The sequence below is a fragment of the Amblyraja radiata genome, chromosome 23 (genome assembly GCF_010909765.2).
Source record: "Amblyraja radiata isolate CabotCenter1 chromosome 23, sAmbRad1.1.pri, whole genome shotgun sequence".
Taxonomy (NCBI): Eukaryota; Metazoa; Chordata; class Chondrichthyes; order Rajiformes; family Rajidae; genus Amblyraja; species Amblyraja radiata.
This window is the reverse complement of record NC_045978.1, coordinates 24493044-24507751: the sequence shown is the minus strand read 5'-3', so window position 1 is coordinate 24507751 and position 14708 is coordinate 24493044. Positions and strand designations below refer to the sequence as shown.

Genomic DNA, 14708 nt, shown 5'->3' with positions numbered 1-14708 from the left:
AAATCTGAAAACTAAAAATGCTGAATAACTCAGCAAGTCAGGCAGCATCTGCGGAGAGAGAAGCAGCGAACATATCAGGTCATAGACTCTTCATCAGAACATACGTAAGTGGCAGAGTCTGTGTTCAAGAGTTAAAGGGTGAACCCACTCATGAAAGGGCTTTGATCTATACCATAAACCGTTTCTCTTTCCACAGATGCTGCCTGATCTATTGAGTTTTTCCTGCATTTTGTGTCTTTATTTCCAGTCAGTTTTTTGAACAGCGGAGGCTGGGCCACACAAAAAGGTTTTTTTTTGTTTTGTTTAGTTCAGAAGTACAGCATGGAAACAGGCCCTTCAGCCCACTTATTCCACCTGACCCATTCACACTAGTTCAATGTCTTTTGCATCTTCAAAACCGTTCCCCAATGCAACAATATACGATGGGCAATTTACAGAGGGCCAATTAACCTACAATCCCCGCACGTCATTAGGATGTGGGAGAAAACCGGAGCACCCAGAGGAAACCCACGCGGTCACAGGGAGAACGTGCAAACTCTACACAGACAGCATCCGAGGTCAGGATCAAGCCCGGCTTGAGGCAGTGGCTTTACCCGCTGTGCCATTGATGAGAAATGGCACTGGAAAAAATCAGCAAAGCAGGAGGCTGAGGGGTGATGTTACAGAGATGTATAAAACCATGATGGGTTGCAGGAGGATCTTTTAGATGTCTATAAAATCATAAGGGGAACAAATAGGGTGAATGCACAGAGTCATTTACCCAAGGCAGGGAAATGAAAAACCAGAGGACACAGGCTTACAGTGAGGGTTAAGACTTAAAGGAACCTGTCCACTCAGTGGGTGATGGGTATATGGAGCGAGCTGCCAGAGGAGGTAGTCGAACAAGGTACCATAACAGACACTTGGACAGATAAATGGATAGGAGAAGTTTAGAGGGATATGGGGCAAATGCAGGCAAGTGGGACTAGTGGCATCCTGGTCGGCGTGGACCAGTTGCATGACTGTACATTTCAATGTATGTTCCGTCTTCTCCTCTTTCCCCATCAGGCAAGAGGTACAGAAGTGTGAAAACGCAAACCCCCAGATACAGCGAGTTTCTTCCAAGCTGTTATCAGACAACGGAATCAACAACTAGAGACCGGTCCTGAGCTACCATCTACCTCATCTATCTTGCACGAGTCATTATTGTAGACGGACTGTAGACGGCTGGGTAATCATGTATCGTCTATCCGCTGACTGGTGAGCGCGCAACAAAAACATTTTCACTGTACCTCGGTACACATGACAATAAACTAAACCAAGAGTCTGTGACCTGAATCGCGATGAGTTAACCGTATCAGGACTGCAGGACCCAAAGTACACCGGTAGTCCCCAAATTACCACGCCTAGCACCCCTGCACCAACATGGCCCCCCCTCCACGTAGTGTGCACGGTGGCACAGCGCCAAAGACCCGGGCTTGATCCTGCCGACAGGTGATGTCTGTACGGAGATTGTATGTTCCTCCTGTGACCATGTGGGTTGTGCCCGGGTGCTCCATTTTCCTCCAACACTCCAAAGACCTACAGGTTTGTAGGTTAATTGCCTTTGGTAAATTGCAAATTGTCCCTAGTGTGTAAGATAGTGTCAATGTACGGGGTGATCTATGGTTGGCGTGAACTCTGTGGGACGTAGGGGCTGTTTCTGCGCTGTATCTCTAAACTTAACTAAACTAGTAGGAAAGAACTGCAGATGCTGGTTTAAATCGAAGGTAGACACAAAATGCAGGAGTAACTCAGCGGGACAGGCAGCATCTCTGGAGAGAAGGAATGGATGATGTTTCGGGTCGAGACCCTTCTTCAGACGGAAGATCAGTCTGAAGAAGGGTCTCGACCCAAATCGTCACCCATTCCTTCTCTCCAGAGATGCTGCCTGTCCCGCTGAGATACGCCAGCATTTTGTGTCTACCTTTAACTAAACTAGTGCTCCTGGACCTGACACACCCATCCCTGCCTGTCCCGCACGCCAGTAGTGTTTACCATTCAAAATAAAACGGCAACAAAGATCGACACAAGGATTTAAGAAAGTACTAAATTCTTTACAATGCTTTTCCAGCCCCCCTCCCCCACCCCACTTGGGCAATCAAGCTCTCTGATGGTATCCAACGACACTGGGTGTGCGAGCGATACAGAACCAGCAGGGGGCGTGCGGATGGCCGCTGATCATAAGGCCTCATCTTCCCCTCGACCGAGAGTCAAAGCTGCACACCCGGGCGGGGGCCATCTCCCCCTCGTTAACGCCGCAGAACTCCATGAGAGGGCTCAAGAGCTGACGCAAAATGTAGACAGACAGAATAAAAAGTACAAACATGAGTCCGGATTTGTCGGCGTTAAATGCAGATCCAAGTGGCTTCCGTTTACGGCCGTGGGCAGTGTTGGCGATGGTGGGGTCCCTGGGGACGTTGGACTGTCTGACCACCCCCCCACCCCCCCCCCCCAACCCCTCTCTCCCCTGGGCAGGCAACAGCCTGTGGTCGAGGGAGCGTCCGTCCGCCAGCGTTAGAGGCGTAGCTCACACAGGGCAGTAGGAGGCGATCTGCTGCACCTTGCCCAAGTCCGCAAGCAGCTGTTTCATCCTGTTCTTGAGTTGAGGCAGCCTTGCCAATGGATCCGGGGGTTCCAGCTCGCCGGAGTAGTCCAGCCAGCTCTCCAGAACTAGAGGGTCAAACAAAGGAGATGGAATTACACGCATGTAGAGCTTGCAGCAGCCGAACACTAGGGCGGCACAGCAGTAGAGTTGCTGCCTCACAGCACCAGAGACCCGGGTTTGATCCTGACTTCAGTGCTGTCTGTACGGAGTTTGTACGTTCTCCCTGTGATCGTGTGGGTTTTACTCCGGGTGCTCTGGCTTCCTCCTACACTCCAAAGACGTACAGGTTTGTACGTTACTTGGTTAAATTGTCCCTAGTGTGTAGGATAGTGCTAGTGTACGGGGCGAAATCTGGTCAGCATGAACTCCCTGCATCCCTGTGTTAACACCTCTTCCCCAACCTACAATGGGCCATTATGGGCTCCACCCTTCCTTGGTCATCTGCTGCTGGACCTGATTTGTTCTGGCCTTTTCTCACCTCCAGTTACCCCCTCCCTCCCCCACCTCTACTTTCAGTATGAAGAAGGGTTCAGACCCAAAGTGTCACCCATTCTTTTCCTCCAGAGATGTTGCTCACGCCGACCAACTTGCCTAGTCCCACCTGGCTGCGCTTGGCCCATATCCCCCCAAACCTATTGTATCCAAAGAAACAACATGGAAACAGACCCTTCATCCACACTAGTTCTATGGTCATCTCACTCCTACCAGCCCACATGTTGTTGGGGTGTGGGAGGAGGCCAGAGCACCCGGAGAAAACCCACGCGGTCACAGGGAGAACGAACAAACTCCACAAAGACAGCACTCGAGGTCTGGCTCAAACCCGGGTCTCTGGTACTGTGTGGCAGCAACTCTACTGCTGCTCCATGCTGCCGCCTCTAAGCAACCTGTTTTTTTAAAAGGCCAGCCCCATATCTTGTAATCTCCCCACTCAAGTCTTTCCCAATGAGTGAACACATCTGTGTAAGCACCCCAATAAGACCTGGTCTTGCCTCATTCAACTGTGGGACAAAGGGACCAGAGGAAACACTTCACCTGTCCCTTGAGCGTTTCCCTGTTGGTTGGGGAGGATCTGCCACACCGACCGCTCTCCCACCCACACTACAGAGGGTGGTGGGTATATGGACCAAGCTGCCAGAGGAAGTAGTTGAAGCAGGCACATCGAAGACATTTGGACAGGTAGTGTGTAGAAAAGAACTGTGGATGCTCGTTTATACTGAAAATAGAGACAAAGTGCTGGAGTAACTCAGCGGGTCAGGCAGCATCTCTGGAGAAAAATGATGGGAGACGTTTCAGGTCGGAATCTACTTCTGACCCTTTGGACAGATACATGAATGGGAATGGTTTAGAGGGATATGGGCCAAACGTGGGCAGGTGGGACTAGCTTAGTTAGGGCATCTTAGAAGGGCCTGATTCTGCATCGTATGATCATGACTCACCGTCCAGCTCTCTCTCGATGAAGTCCATCCTGTGACAGGCCTCGTCCTGGAGAGACTCCACATGTGCCAGCAGGTTGACTTGCCACTGCAGCTGGGAGTCCCCCGCTCCTCCTTCCTCCACCTGCCTCGGCCCACCGCTCTCCTGCTCACCCTGCGGCTCAGCTGTCGGCCCACTGCCATGGACCTGACAGGAGGGAGAGAGGGGCGGAGAGAGACAGAGACAGAGGCAGAGGCAGAGAGAGAGAGGGAGAGAGGGAGAGTGGCAGAGAGAGAGAGAGAGAGAGGGGCAGGGAGAGAGAGAGAGAGAGAGAAAGGCAGAGCGAGAGAGAGAGAAAGGGAGAGAGAGAGAGATAATTAAACTAATTAAACTAAAAACAAATTCTGGAAGGAAAAGTCTTTTTTTTGTTGGAAGCGGCTTGCAAAGATGTTTCATGAGCTGGTCAATCACTTGTCCTGGTCAACAATCTGGTGTTTAATTATTGGCCAATTGTGTGCGCGTGTGATCAAGTGCAGCCAGTGTGTTGTCGGCGACACATGCTCGGTTATTGCAATCTGCGTCCTCCTCTAATCTCCCCAAGCTGCCCTTGCAGAACAAATCTCAGATTTGTTGCCTCTAACTCTGTTGACAAATCCTTTTGCTTTATGTAAACACACTTGCACCGTGTCCGATTCCACTATCAGCTACATGATCAGTGACTCAGCACTAGAGTTGCTGCCTCACAGCGCCAGAGAACTAGGTTCGATACTGACTGTGGGTGCTCTCTGCATGGAGTTTGTACCTTCTTCCTGTGACCACGTGGGGGTTTCTCCGGGTGCTCCGGTTTCCTCCCATACCCTTGTAAGTTAAGTAGCTTCAGTAAAATTGTAAATTGTCCCTAGTGTGTAGGATAGTGCTGGTGTACAGGGTGATTGCTGGTCGGCACGGACTTGGTGGGCCGAAGGGCTTGTCTCTGCGCTGTATCTCTAAACTAGACAGTGGCTATTACTGGACTTGATTAACACTGGAAGCATCTAAAGGCCTGGACTATTGATCTGAAATCAGAAGCTGAAACTCCATCATATCATCAAGCAAATGTACTTGATTTGTAATTAAAGGTTTGCACCAATGTTTGTGACATTACCAGATTGCTATGGAAACTCATGTGATGCACTAAAGCCCTTCAGGGACGAGAATCAGTCCCCCGTACTGAGTGTGAGTCTAGACACAGCCCCCCTGAGATAGCCCAGCCACCCACTGGCTTTGAGGGAAGACACGGAAGGACAAAGAACTCTTACCTTGCCCGTGCTGCTCTCGTCCTGTAAACAAACAAATAAACAAGTACATCAGGGGCTGCTTCAGCTGATGGAGGAAAGTTCTCATAGAACACTACGGCACAGGTGTAGGCCCTTCGGCCCACAATGTCTGTGCTGGATATGATGCCAATGATGAATACGATTTAAGGGGCTATTGGATAGGCACATGGATATGCAGGGAATGGAGGGATGTGGGTTACATATACAACCTGTACATGATCCATATCCCTACATTCTCTGCATTCCATGCGCCATCCAAAAACCCCTTAAATGCCATCTTAAATATCGTATCTGCCTCCACTGCCAGGGCATTCCCACCACTCCCCACCCTCTGTGTACAACTTGCATTACACAGTTCATTTACACTTTGCCCCTCAAAGCTTAAAGCTCTGCCCTTTAGTCTTTGACATTTCCATCCTGGGAAAAAGGTTCTGCCGGTCTACACTATCTGTGCCTCTCATCATTTTATATACTTCTGATGTTTTCAAAAGAGAGTTAGATTTAGTTCTTAGGGCTGAAGGAATCAAGGGATATGGGGTAAAAGCATGAACGGGGCACTGATTTTAGATGATCAGCCATGACCACTTTGGATGGCGGTGCAGGCTCGAAGGGCCGAATGGCCTACTCCTGCACCTATATTTCTATCAGGACCCCCCCCCCCCCCACAACCTCTGGCATTCCAGAGAAAATGATCCAAGTCTGTCCAGCCTCTCCTTGTATCTAATATCCTCTAATCCAGGCATCTTTCTGGTGAATCTCCTCTGCGCCCTTTCCAAAACCTCCACATCCTTCCTGTAATGGGTCGACCGGAACTAGGATGGCACAGTGGCGCAGCGGTAGAGTTGCCACCTTACAGCGCCAGAGACCCCGGGTTCAATCCTGACCGCAGGTGCCGTCTGTACAGAGTTTATACGTTCTCCCTGTGACTGTGTGGGTTTCCTCTGGGTGCTCTGGTTTCCTTCCACACTCCAAATGCGTGCAGGATTGTAGGCTGAATACGATTCTGTAAATTGTTCCTCCTGTGTAGTACAGAACTAGTGTACGGGTGATCATTGGTCGGCATGGACACGGTGGGCCGAAGGGCCTGTTTCCATGCTGTATCTCTAAATTAAACTACACGCAATGCATCAAATGCGGACTAACCAGTCTATTTCTGTGGAACACCGGGGCAAAGATCTCCCTAGGAGCCACTCACCTTGCAGACGCTGTCTTGCTCTCGACGAAAATCATAGTCGGGCCGCCCTGAGTCTTCATCGACGTTCCTGCCGAACCTCTCGGCCAGCGTCTCGTCCCCGTTCTCCCGCATCCGCCCGAAACCTTCGTCCAGCGAGGAGTTCCTGGTCTCCACCACCAGCCGCTGCTCGGCGGCAGGATAGTAGGCCCGGGGCTTCTGGTAGCAGTGCTCGCTGGTGATGTAGGACTCCTCGATGACCGGGACCCTGTTCTGCCGCTCCGACGTGCCATTCGGGGTCCTGCCCGGCGCGCTGGCGCTCAGGCCGCTGTTGCTGTCTTCACTGGGCGCACTGTGCCTTTCCCGTAACTTCTCGATGGCGGTGGAGTTGACCCGCCAGGGCTTGGACCACAGCTTCAGGTCTGGTTGATCCTTATTCCTGAGGACAAACAAATCACACAACAGTCAACGTTCCAGCAGGGTAGAAGCAAGGAACTGGATCAAGGAACAGCACCTCATATTTCGCTTGGGCAGTTTACATTGGATAGGTATGAATATTGATTTATCTAATTCCAAGTAACTCTTGCATTTCCCCCCCCCCCCCACCCACCCTAGTCGTCCCACTAGTTCCACTGTTCGCATCCTTGTATCCCTTCATTATCACCTCTTCCCCAGTCAACAATAGACCATTGTGGGCTCCACCCTTCCTTGGTCATCAGTTTCCAGCCCTGATTGGTTCTATGCTTTTCCTCCAGTTCCCTCCCATCTACTTTCAGTCTGAAGGAGGGTCACAACCCAAAACGTCTCCCATCCTTTTTCTCCAAAGATGCTGCCTGACCCGCTGAGTAACTCCAGCACTGTGCGTCTGTCTACTGTTGGGAAGATGGGGTGATGTTGATTCTATAGTCTTTGTGATCATAATTATTGATGACAAATGGCAGCATTTGGTTCATTGTTACACCCAGCAGTGCCGCTACTTACTGGAGGATGTATATCTTCAGCTGCAGCCCGTGTAGTACCTCGATCACCCGGTGCACGTCTCCCAGTAGCTGGTGTGTCGCAACTATATTGCCGCTGTTCTGATGAGAGTAATTCTCTTTGAGAAAGGTCAGGCCATGCATGTGGCCACTGCTGAGCCACTCCTTGTCATACCAGTATCTGGAACTCAAGCGATGTTCTGCAGCAGAAAGAATAGATCGATCATCCACAATAAGAGTCAAGTCAAGAGAGTTTATTGTCATGTGTCCCAGATAGGACAATGAAATTTGTGCTTGCTGCAGCACAACAGAATATTTTTTTTTACACAGTGGGTGGTGGGGGCCTGGAACACATTGCCGGGTGGTGGTGGAAGCAGGTACAATAGTGGGGTATAAAAGGCGTTTAGATAGGAACAAGATAGTGCGGTGAATGGACGTTTATGGATCACGTGCAGGCAGATGGCACAATGGGCTAAGTGTTCGGCTGGCAACCGGAAGGTAGCCGGTTCGAATCCCGCTTGGAGTACATACTGTCGTTGTGTCCTTGGGCAAGACACTTCACCCACCTTTGCCTGTGTGTGAATGTGTGTGAGTGATTGGTGGTGGTCGGAGGGGCCGTAGGCGCAGATTGGCAGCCACGCTTCCGTCAGTCTGCCCCAGGGCAGCTGTGGCTACAGAAGTAGCTTACCACCACCGAGTGTGACTGAGGAGTGAATGAATAATGCGATGTAAAGCGCCTGGAGTATTAGAAAGGCGCTATATAAATCCCATCCATTATTAGATGAGATCAGTTCAGCTAGGCATCATGGTCGACACAAACATCGTGGCACATTGTTCCTGTGCTGTACTCTTCAATGCTCCATGAGAGAAGTTTCTGATTGCAAGCAGCTAAAAAAAAACCCATCAATACTCTTCAGAGAATAAAAGGACGTATCTTTAGAAAGGAGATGAGGAGGAATTTCTTTAGTCAGAGGGTGGTAAATCTGTGGAATTCATTGTCACAGACGGCTGTGGAGGCCAAGTCAATACATATTTTTAAGGCAGATATTGACAGATACTTGATTAGTAAGGGTGTCAATGGTTATGGGGAGAAGGCTGGAGAATGGGGTTGAGAGGGAAAGATAGATCAGCCACGATTGAATGGCGGAGGAGACGTGATGGGCCGAATGGCCTACTTCTGCTCCTATGACTTATGAAGTTCAGAATTTAGAAGAATAAATGATCTTACTGAAACATACAAAGATCCGGAGGGGATAAAATGGGGTAGATGCCAGGATGTTTCCACTAGTGGGAGAATTTTTTACTGGTTCGGCAACTCCAATGCCCAGGAGCACAGGACACTGCAGAGAATGTAAGCTGATAGAGCACGAAAATGTAACTAACTTACTGAATGTGTAAGTTCGATCGAGCTCTTAAAGATAGCGGAGTCAGGGGATATGGTGAGAAGGCAGGAACGGGGTACTGAATGTGAATGATCAGCCATGATCACATTGAATGGTGGTGCTGGCTCGAAGGGCCGAATGGCCTATTCCTGCATCTATTGTCTACTGTAACACAAGGAACTGCAGTTGCCGGTTTATACCAAAGACAAACACAAAGTGCTGGAGTAACCCAGCAGGTCAGGCAGCAACTCCGGAGGAAAGGTATAGGTGACCTTTGACCACGTTTTGTTTGGCTAACCTGACACTCACCTGGCGGGTCGCGGCACATGTAGCAGGTGTAGATCTCGGGAACACTATCCTCCAGCAAGCCCATGCAAACACCGTGTTGCCAGCATAGACACTCCTCACACTGCCAGGGGAACATGGAAGTGAGATCAGTTACCGCTCACAAATTAGCCTGGACATTTACTATGAGCTGTTTCTGAAACACACCGTTCAAGCTAGATATCATTGCCAGAGCATGGCCATGATTAAGATACGGGTCCAGCACCATTTGTTCTGGCACCCGCGATTCCAGAGCCTTGCTGGATTATCCGGCCCAGCAGAGGTCGCGGCCTCCAAGAGGAGTCCAACGGTACTGGGACGGTCCACCCTGGAGCCGAGATGGCGGCCCGCTAAGTCAGCCTCGGAAGTCGGCTATGGGAACAGATCTGCCGGCTTCAGCCGGGCCGGACTTCCAGAGCCCCAGCCTCAGGGGGCAAATTCAACCCGCCGATCGCCGTGGAAGTCCCAATGAGCCACACTTTCCGGGGGGGGGAGGGGGGGGGGTTGGGATTTCGAGTGCCCTCTCGTAATTTGAACTGGATTAACGGAGGTGCCGGACCACCGGTTCACGGAAAATCGGCAAAAAGTGGTACATGTGGCAATAAACTAAACTCAAAAATAGATAATACATAAATTGGGATGTGGATCGATTTCAAGGAACACAACCCCTCCGTGACGCTGCTCTGATCTGCTGTCTTGGATCGATTATTGTGGTTAAAATTTGTATTAGTTCTACGGCACGGCGTTGATACCTGGATCATGAACTCGTTCTCCTCCTCCACTTCGCAGATGCAGCGCACGACCTCCAGCTGGCTGTCCTCCCCGTCGCCCGTGTCGTAGGGGTTGGTGGTCACGTCAACTTCCTGACTGTACTCGTCCTCGCTCCACATCAGGCTGTCCGTGGACGAGTCGCTCGTGGGATCGTCATCTGAAACATCTAACAACATCGGCACCGCCGTCAGCCTCCGCCAGCGGGAAAGAAAATCACAGACAGCAACACACAGTGGCGCAGCAGGTAGAGCCGCTGTTTCTCAGCGCCAGAGACCCGGCCTGTTTCCATGCTGTATCTCTAAACTGAACACTCGGCCCTGGGTGCTGGGGAAGATCAGAGGCAGATTGCAGCTGTGGGCAAGAAATAAGTCGACCCAATTTGTGGGGGAAAACACAGAGGGTGAGTGAATGCCCCCAGCAAGAATGAAAGCATGCAAATGTCCTGCGATGAGGGGGCAGGAGGAGGCTGGGGACGAGGCCAAGAATAGGAGGGAGAGAGTAGCAGAGTGAAAGAAGTGTGATGCAGAAGTAGCGTCAGTGTTAAAGTGTCTTTGGTCTTTCTGGACAAATGTATACAATGTAATCAACATTAACAAAGGCAGGTCTCAACACGAGTACTCGGGCACAAACAATAAACGGGGGGGGGTGGGGGGGGGGAGATGGCACAGCGATGGGGTTGCTGCCTCATGGCGCTGGTGACCCAGGTTCCATCATGACCTCCGGTGCTGTCAGTACAGAATTTATACCTTCTCCCTGTGACCACGTGGGTTTTCTCCAGGTGCTCCGGTTTCCTCGCACACTCCAAAGACGTGCAGGTTTGTAGGTTAATTGGCTTCTGTAAATTGTTCCTAGCGTGTAAGCTAATGCTAGTGTACGGGGATTGCTGGTTAGCGCGCACTCAGTGGGCCAAAGGGCCTGTTTCCACGCTGTATCTCTAAAAACTGAGGGAATAGATACTCCCTCCTGCCCACCAACCAAAATAAACTTCAGACACTTAATCCTCCACTTGTTGCCTTCTTCCCAGAGTATTTTCAAAGTCAAACCAAATAGTTTTCAATCAATATTGTGGTACAACTCTGTACACCGTTATACATTTTAATCCAATGGCACGGGGAAGTATTGAGGTCATGAAAAGCATTACATAAAATTAATACTTTGTTTTCAAGCATGCAGGACACAAAGTCAACGGGAGCAGGTTAACACACCAAGGCCTCTAAAGCTGCTCTTGCTACCTGTCTCCAACCTCTGCATCAAGTGGGTGGCACGGCAGTAGAGTTACTGCCTCACAGTGCCAGAGACACGGGTCCAATCCTGACTACAAGTGCTGTCTGTACAGAGTTTGTGCGTTCTCCCCGCGGGTCTTCTCCGAGATCTTCGGTTTCCTCCCACACTCCAAAGACGTGCAGGTTTGTAGGTTTATTGTCGTGGTATAATTGTAAATTATCCCTAGTGTGAATGTGCAGGGATCGCTGGTCGGTGCGGACTCGGTGGGCCGAAGGGTCTGTTTCCGCGCTGTATCTTTAACTATACTAGAAAATACTGGAGGGAGCTGTGGCAGGTGCAGATAAGTGAAGCCATTGTGCTTTCAGCAAGGATTCACCACCTGAATACACTACCTTGCAACTTCCTTTAAATCTTTCCACTTTACCTTTCGATCAAGTGCAAATCATTTCTTGAATCGCTTGCAAATCTGCTTCTGGCATTCGTTTCTGACCACGGCAACTCTCCTTGTTACCCAGGGCGATACATGTAGACCAACTAAAGCCTGGGTCGCATCTGTGCCTCTCATCTCTGGCCTCTTGACTTGCTCTGAACGGGGAGAATCGCTGAGGCTGCAAGCTCAGGAATCTCCTCCCTACATCTCCCCGTGTCACTTTCTGCCTCACAGCACCAGCAACACGGGTTCGACCCCGACTACGGGTGCTGTCTGTACATAGCTTGTACGTTCTCCCTGTGACCATGTGGATTTTCTCCGGGTGCTCCGTTTTCCTCCCACACTCCAAAGATGTACAGGTTTGTAGGTTAATTGACTTTGGTTGTAAATTATCCCTAGTGTGCATGATAGTGCTAGTGTATGGGGTGATCGCTGGCAGGTGCAGGCTAGCTTGGCCTGTTTCCGCGATATCTATAAACAATGCTCCCCAGGGGCACTTTTGGGATTAAAATGGGAGTGCAATCAAGCCAATATATCCAATCCAATCGCTCCTTACAAATTCTATCGCCCACGTGGAACATCAGCCCTAATAGTCCCTGTCGGTGTTTGTGATGCAACCTAGTCAACCTTTGTCTCTCATCTAACATCATTCCGTGCTACTCATCTCAAACTGGTTCTTGTTGGCAAGGGCCTTCATCTCAGCACTCTCTTTTTCCACTAATGACCTTGATTTCTTAGCACTGACTGGCATGTGTTGACATCTCGTTTCTTCTCCTCCCCCTCCACATGTTCACATGTCATTGTATCAGAATTAGGCCAATTGGTCCATCAAGTCTACACCGCCATTCAATCGTGGCTGATCTATCCTTCCGCACTCTCCTGTCTTCTCCCCATGACCCCTGACACCCTTACGAATCAAGAATTTGTCAATCTCTGCCTTAAAAATATCCACTGACTTGGCCTCCACAGCCACCTGTGGCAATGAATTCCACAGATTTACCACCCTCTGACTAAAGAAATTCCTCCTCATCTCCTTTCTAAACGTTGGAAACCTCTTCACTCACCAAACGCACCAAGAACCCGAAAGACCTTTTCAGCCTCCAGCCTCCCTCACCTCCTATTTCACTTGGAAGAGAGCTCACCGCTGAAAGGTAGAGCCCACAATGGTCCCTTGCTGCCCTTTGTGTGGGCTCCACCTCATCGTCGATGGCTTTGATTTGTCCTTTTGCATACAGTTCATTCATTTGTTCTATGTACCTTCTCGTATCTCTCATTTCCCTCTCCCCGAGCTCTCGGTCCGAAGAAGGGTCTCCACCCGAAATGTCACATTCCTTTTCTCCAGAGATGCTGCCTGACCCGCTGAGTTATTGCAGCTTTTTGTGTCTATCTTCGGTGTAAACTAGCATCTGCAGTTCCTACCTACACAGACAAATGCAAGTTCCTTCTATCGCAGAATATTTTTAAATACAACACAGGGCACTGCATTTGTGCATTTTGGAGAGAAGGTGGGGGAATAAAGCAAAAAGAAAATCAGATCACCAACCGTCAAACTTCAGTCCTTCCATGAGGTATCCCGAGTCAGAAGTGCATAAGGTTGTGTATTTATGGGAGAAGGGAAATTTGTAAGAGGAGGAAGATCTGGTTGAGAGGAATGTGGATTTTTTAGGTGGGCAATCTCTGGAGACATCTACGTTCTCTTCACTGTCAGAAAGCTCTGCGATCAAAGAATTCAAAGGCATCAGCACAACACGCTCAATAACAACATCGGCCAGAAGCGAGATAAATAAACAGGCAATACAGCACTGATTCGCCGATCGTGAGAGGGCCGTGTTATCTCGGAGAAAAGGAACGCTGATCCAGACACCTCCATCCGAGGGGGTGAGCAGAGACCATCTTGCCTGTTGGTATCTCAGGAAAGACCAACATTCATCGGTCTGAAACATCACCTATCCATGTTCCATTCGTCGTGTCCTTGTATCACTCTTGTTATCACACCTTCACAGCCAACAACGGACCATTGTGGGCTCCATCCTTCCTGAGGTCCTCTGTTGCCGGCCTGATTTGTCCTGTCCTTTTCTCACCTTGAGTATACCCCCACTCCCCCCCAACCCCCCCACCTTCCAGTCTGAATAAAGGTTCCGACCCAAAATGTTAGCCATTCATTTTCTCCAGAGATGCTGACCTGCTGAGTTACTCCAGCATGTTGTGTCTATCTTTGCTATACTCCATCATCTGCAGTTCCTTCCTATACCTATCCACGATCTCCAGGGATGCTGCCTGACACGCTGAGTTGCTCCAGCATTTTGTGTCTTAATTAGCCTGCCCCAGAGTTCCGCCTGAACCAGGTGGTGAGATGAACCACTTTGGGAGATCCCATGGGTCTGGGGAGGGGGAACATCAAGGAACAGGTTCTGGTTGGTCCTACCAAGTGCTGAGGTGATAGGCTTGCACAGAGTGGATGTGGAGAGAATATTTCCACTAGTGGGAGAGTCTAGGACTAGAGGCCGTAGCTTCAGAATAAAAGGACGTACCTTTAGGAAGGAAATGATGAGGAATGTCTCACCCAGAGGGTGGTGAATCTGTGGAATTCATTGCCACAGAAGCTGTGGAGGCCAAGTCAATGAATCTTTTTAAGGCAGAGATTGAGTTTCTTGATTAGTACGGGAGTTAGGAGTTATGAGGAGAATGGGGTTGAGTGGGATAGATAGGTAAGCCATGATTGAATGGAGTAGACTTGATGGGCAGAATGGTTCCATTAGTGGAAATATCCTCTCCACATCCACTCTATCCAGGCCTTTCACTATTCGGTAAGTTTCATTCAGTCCCTCCTCATCCTTTTAAACTCCACAGTGAGTTCAGGCCCAGTGCCGTCATACTTCATCCATACTACAGGCCCAGTGCCATCAAACGCTCATCATACTTCAACCAAATCATTCCCGGGATCATTCTCATGAACGTCCTCTGGATCCTCTCCAACGCCTGCACATCCTTCCTCATATAAGGAGCGCAAAATTGCTCACAATACCCCAAACGCAGTCTGACCAGTGCCATATAACGCCTCATCGATCCTCAAC

General features: G+C 49.8%; 1 protein-coding gene across 11 annotated transcripts in view; it reads right to left on the bottom strand.

The window, feature by feature from the left end:
* Window positions 1-2040: 2040 nt before the first annotated feature.
* Window positions 2041-14708, bottom strand: part of phf20 (PHD finger protein 20) — a 49688-nt gene continuing 37020 nt past the window's right edge. For 9 of the 11 annotated variants that reach the window (XM_033041826.1, XM_033041825.1, XM_033041824.1 and 6 more), the window contains 8 exons: window positions 13178-13348; window positions 9962-10146; window positions 9195-9294; window positions 7508-7703; window positions 6551-6965; window positions 5338-5358; window positions 4063-4246; window positions 2041-2691 (listed from right to left, as the gene is read on the bottom strand). In XM_033041826.1, coding sequence (XP_032897717.1) covers window positions 2549-2691; window positions 4063-4246; window positions 5338-5358; window positions 6551-6965; window positions 7508-7703; window positions 9195-9294; window positions 9962-10146; window positions 13178-13348 — 1415 coding nt within the window. In that variant the 3' untranslated portion in view covers window positions 2041-2548. The remainder of the gene's footprint in view (window positions 2692-4062; window positions 4247-5337; window positions 5359-6550; window positions 6966-7507; window positions 7704-9194; window positions 9295-9961; window positions 10147-13177; window positions 13349-14708) is intronic. The other 2 variants (XM_033041833.1, XM_033041834.1) reach the window with 1 other exon arrangement.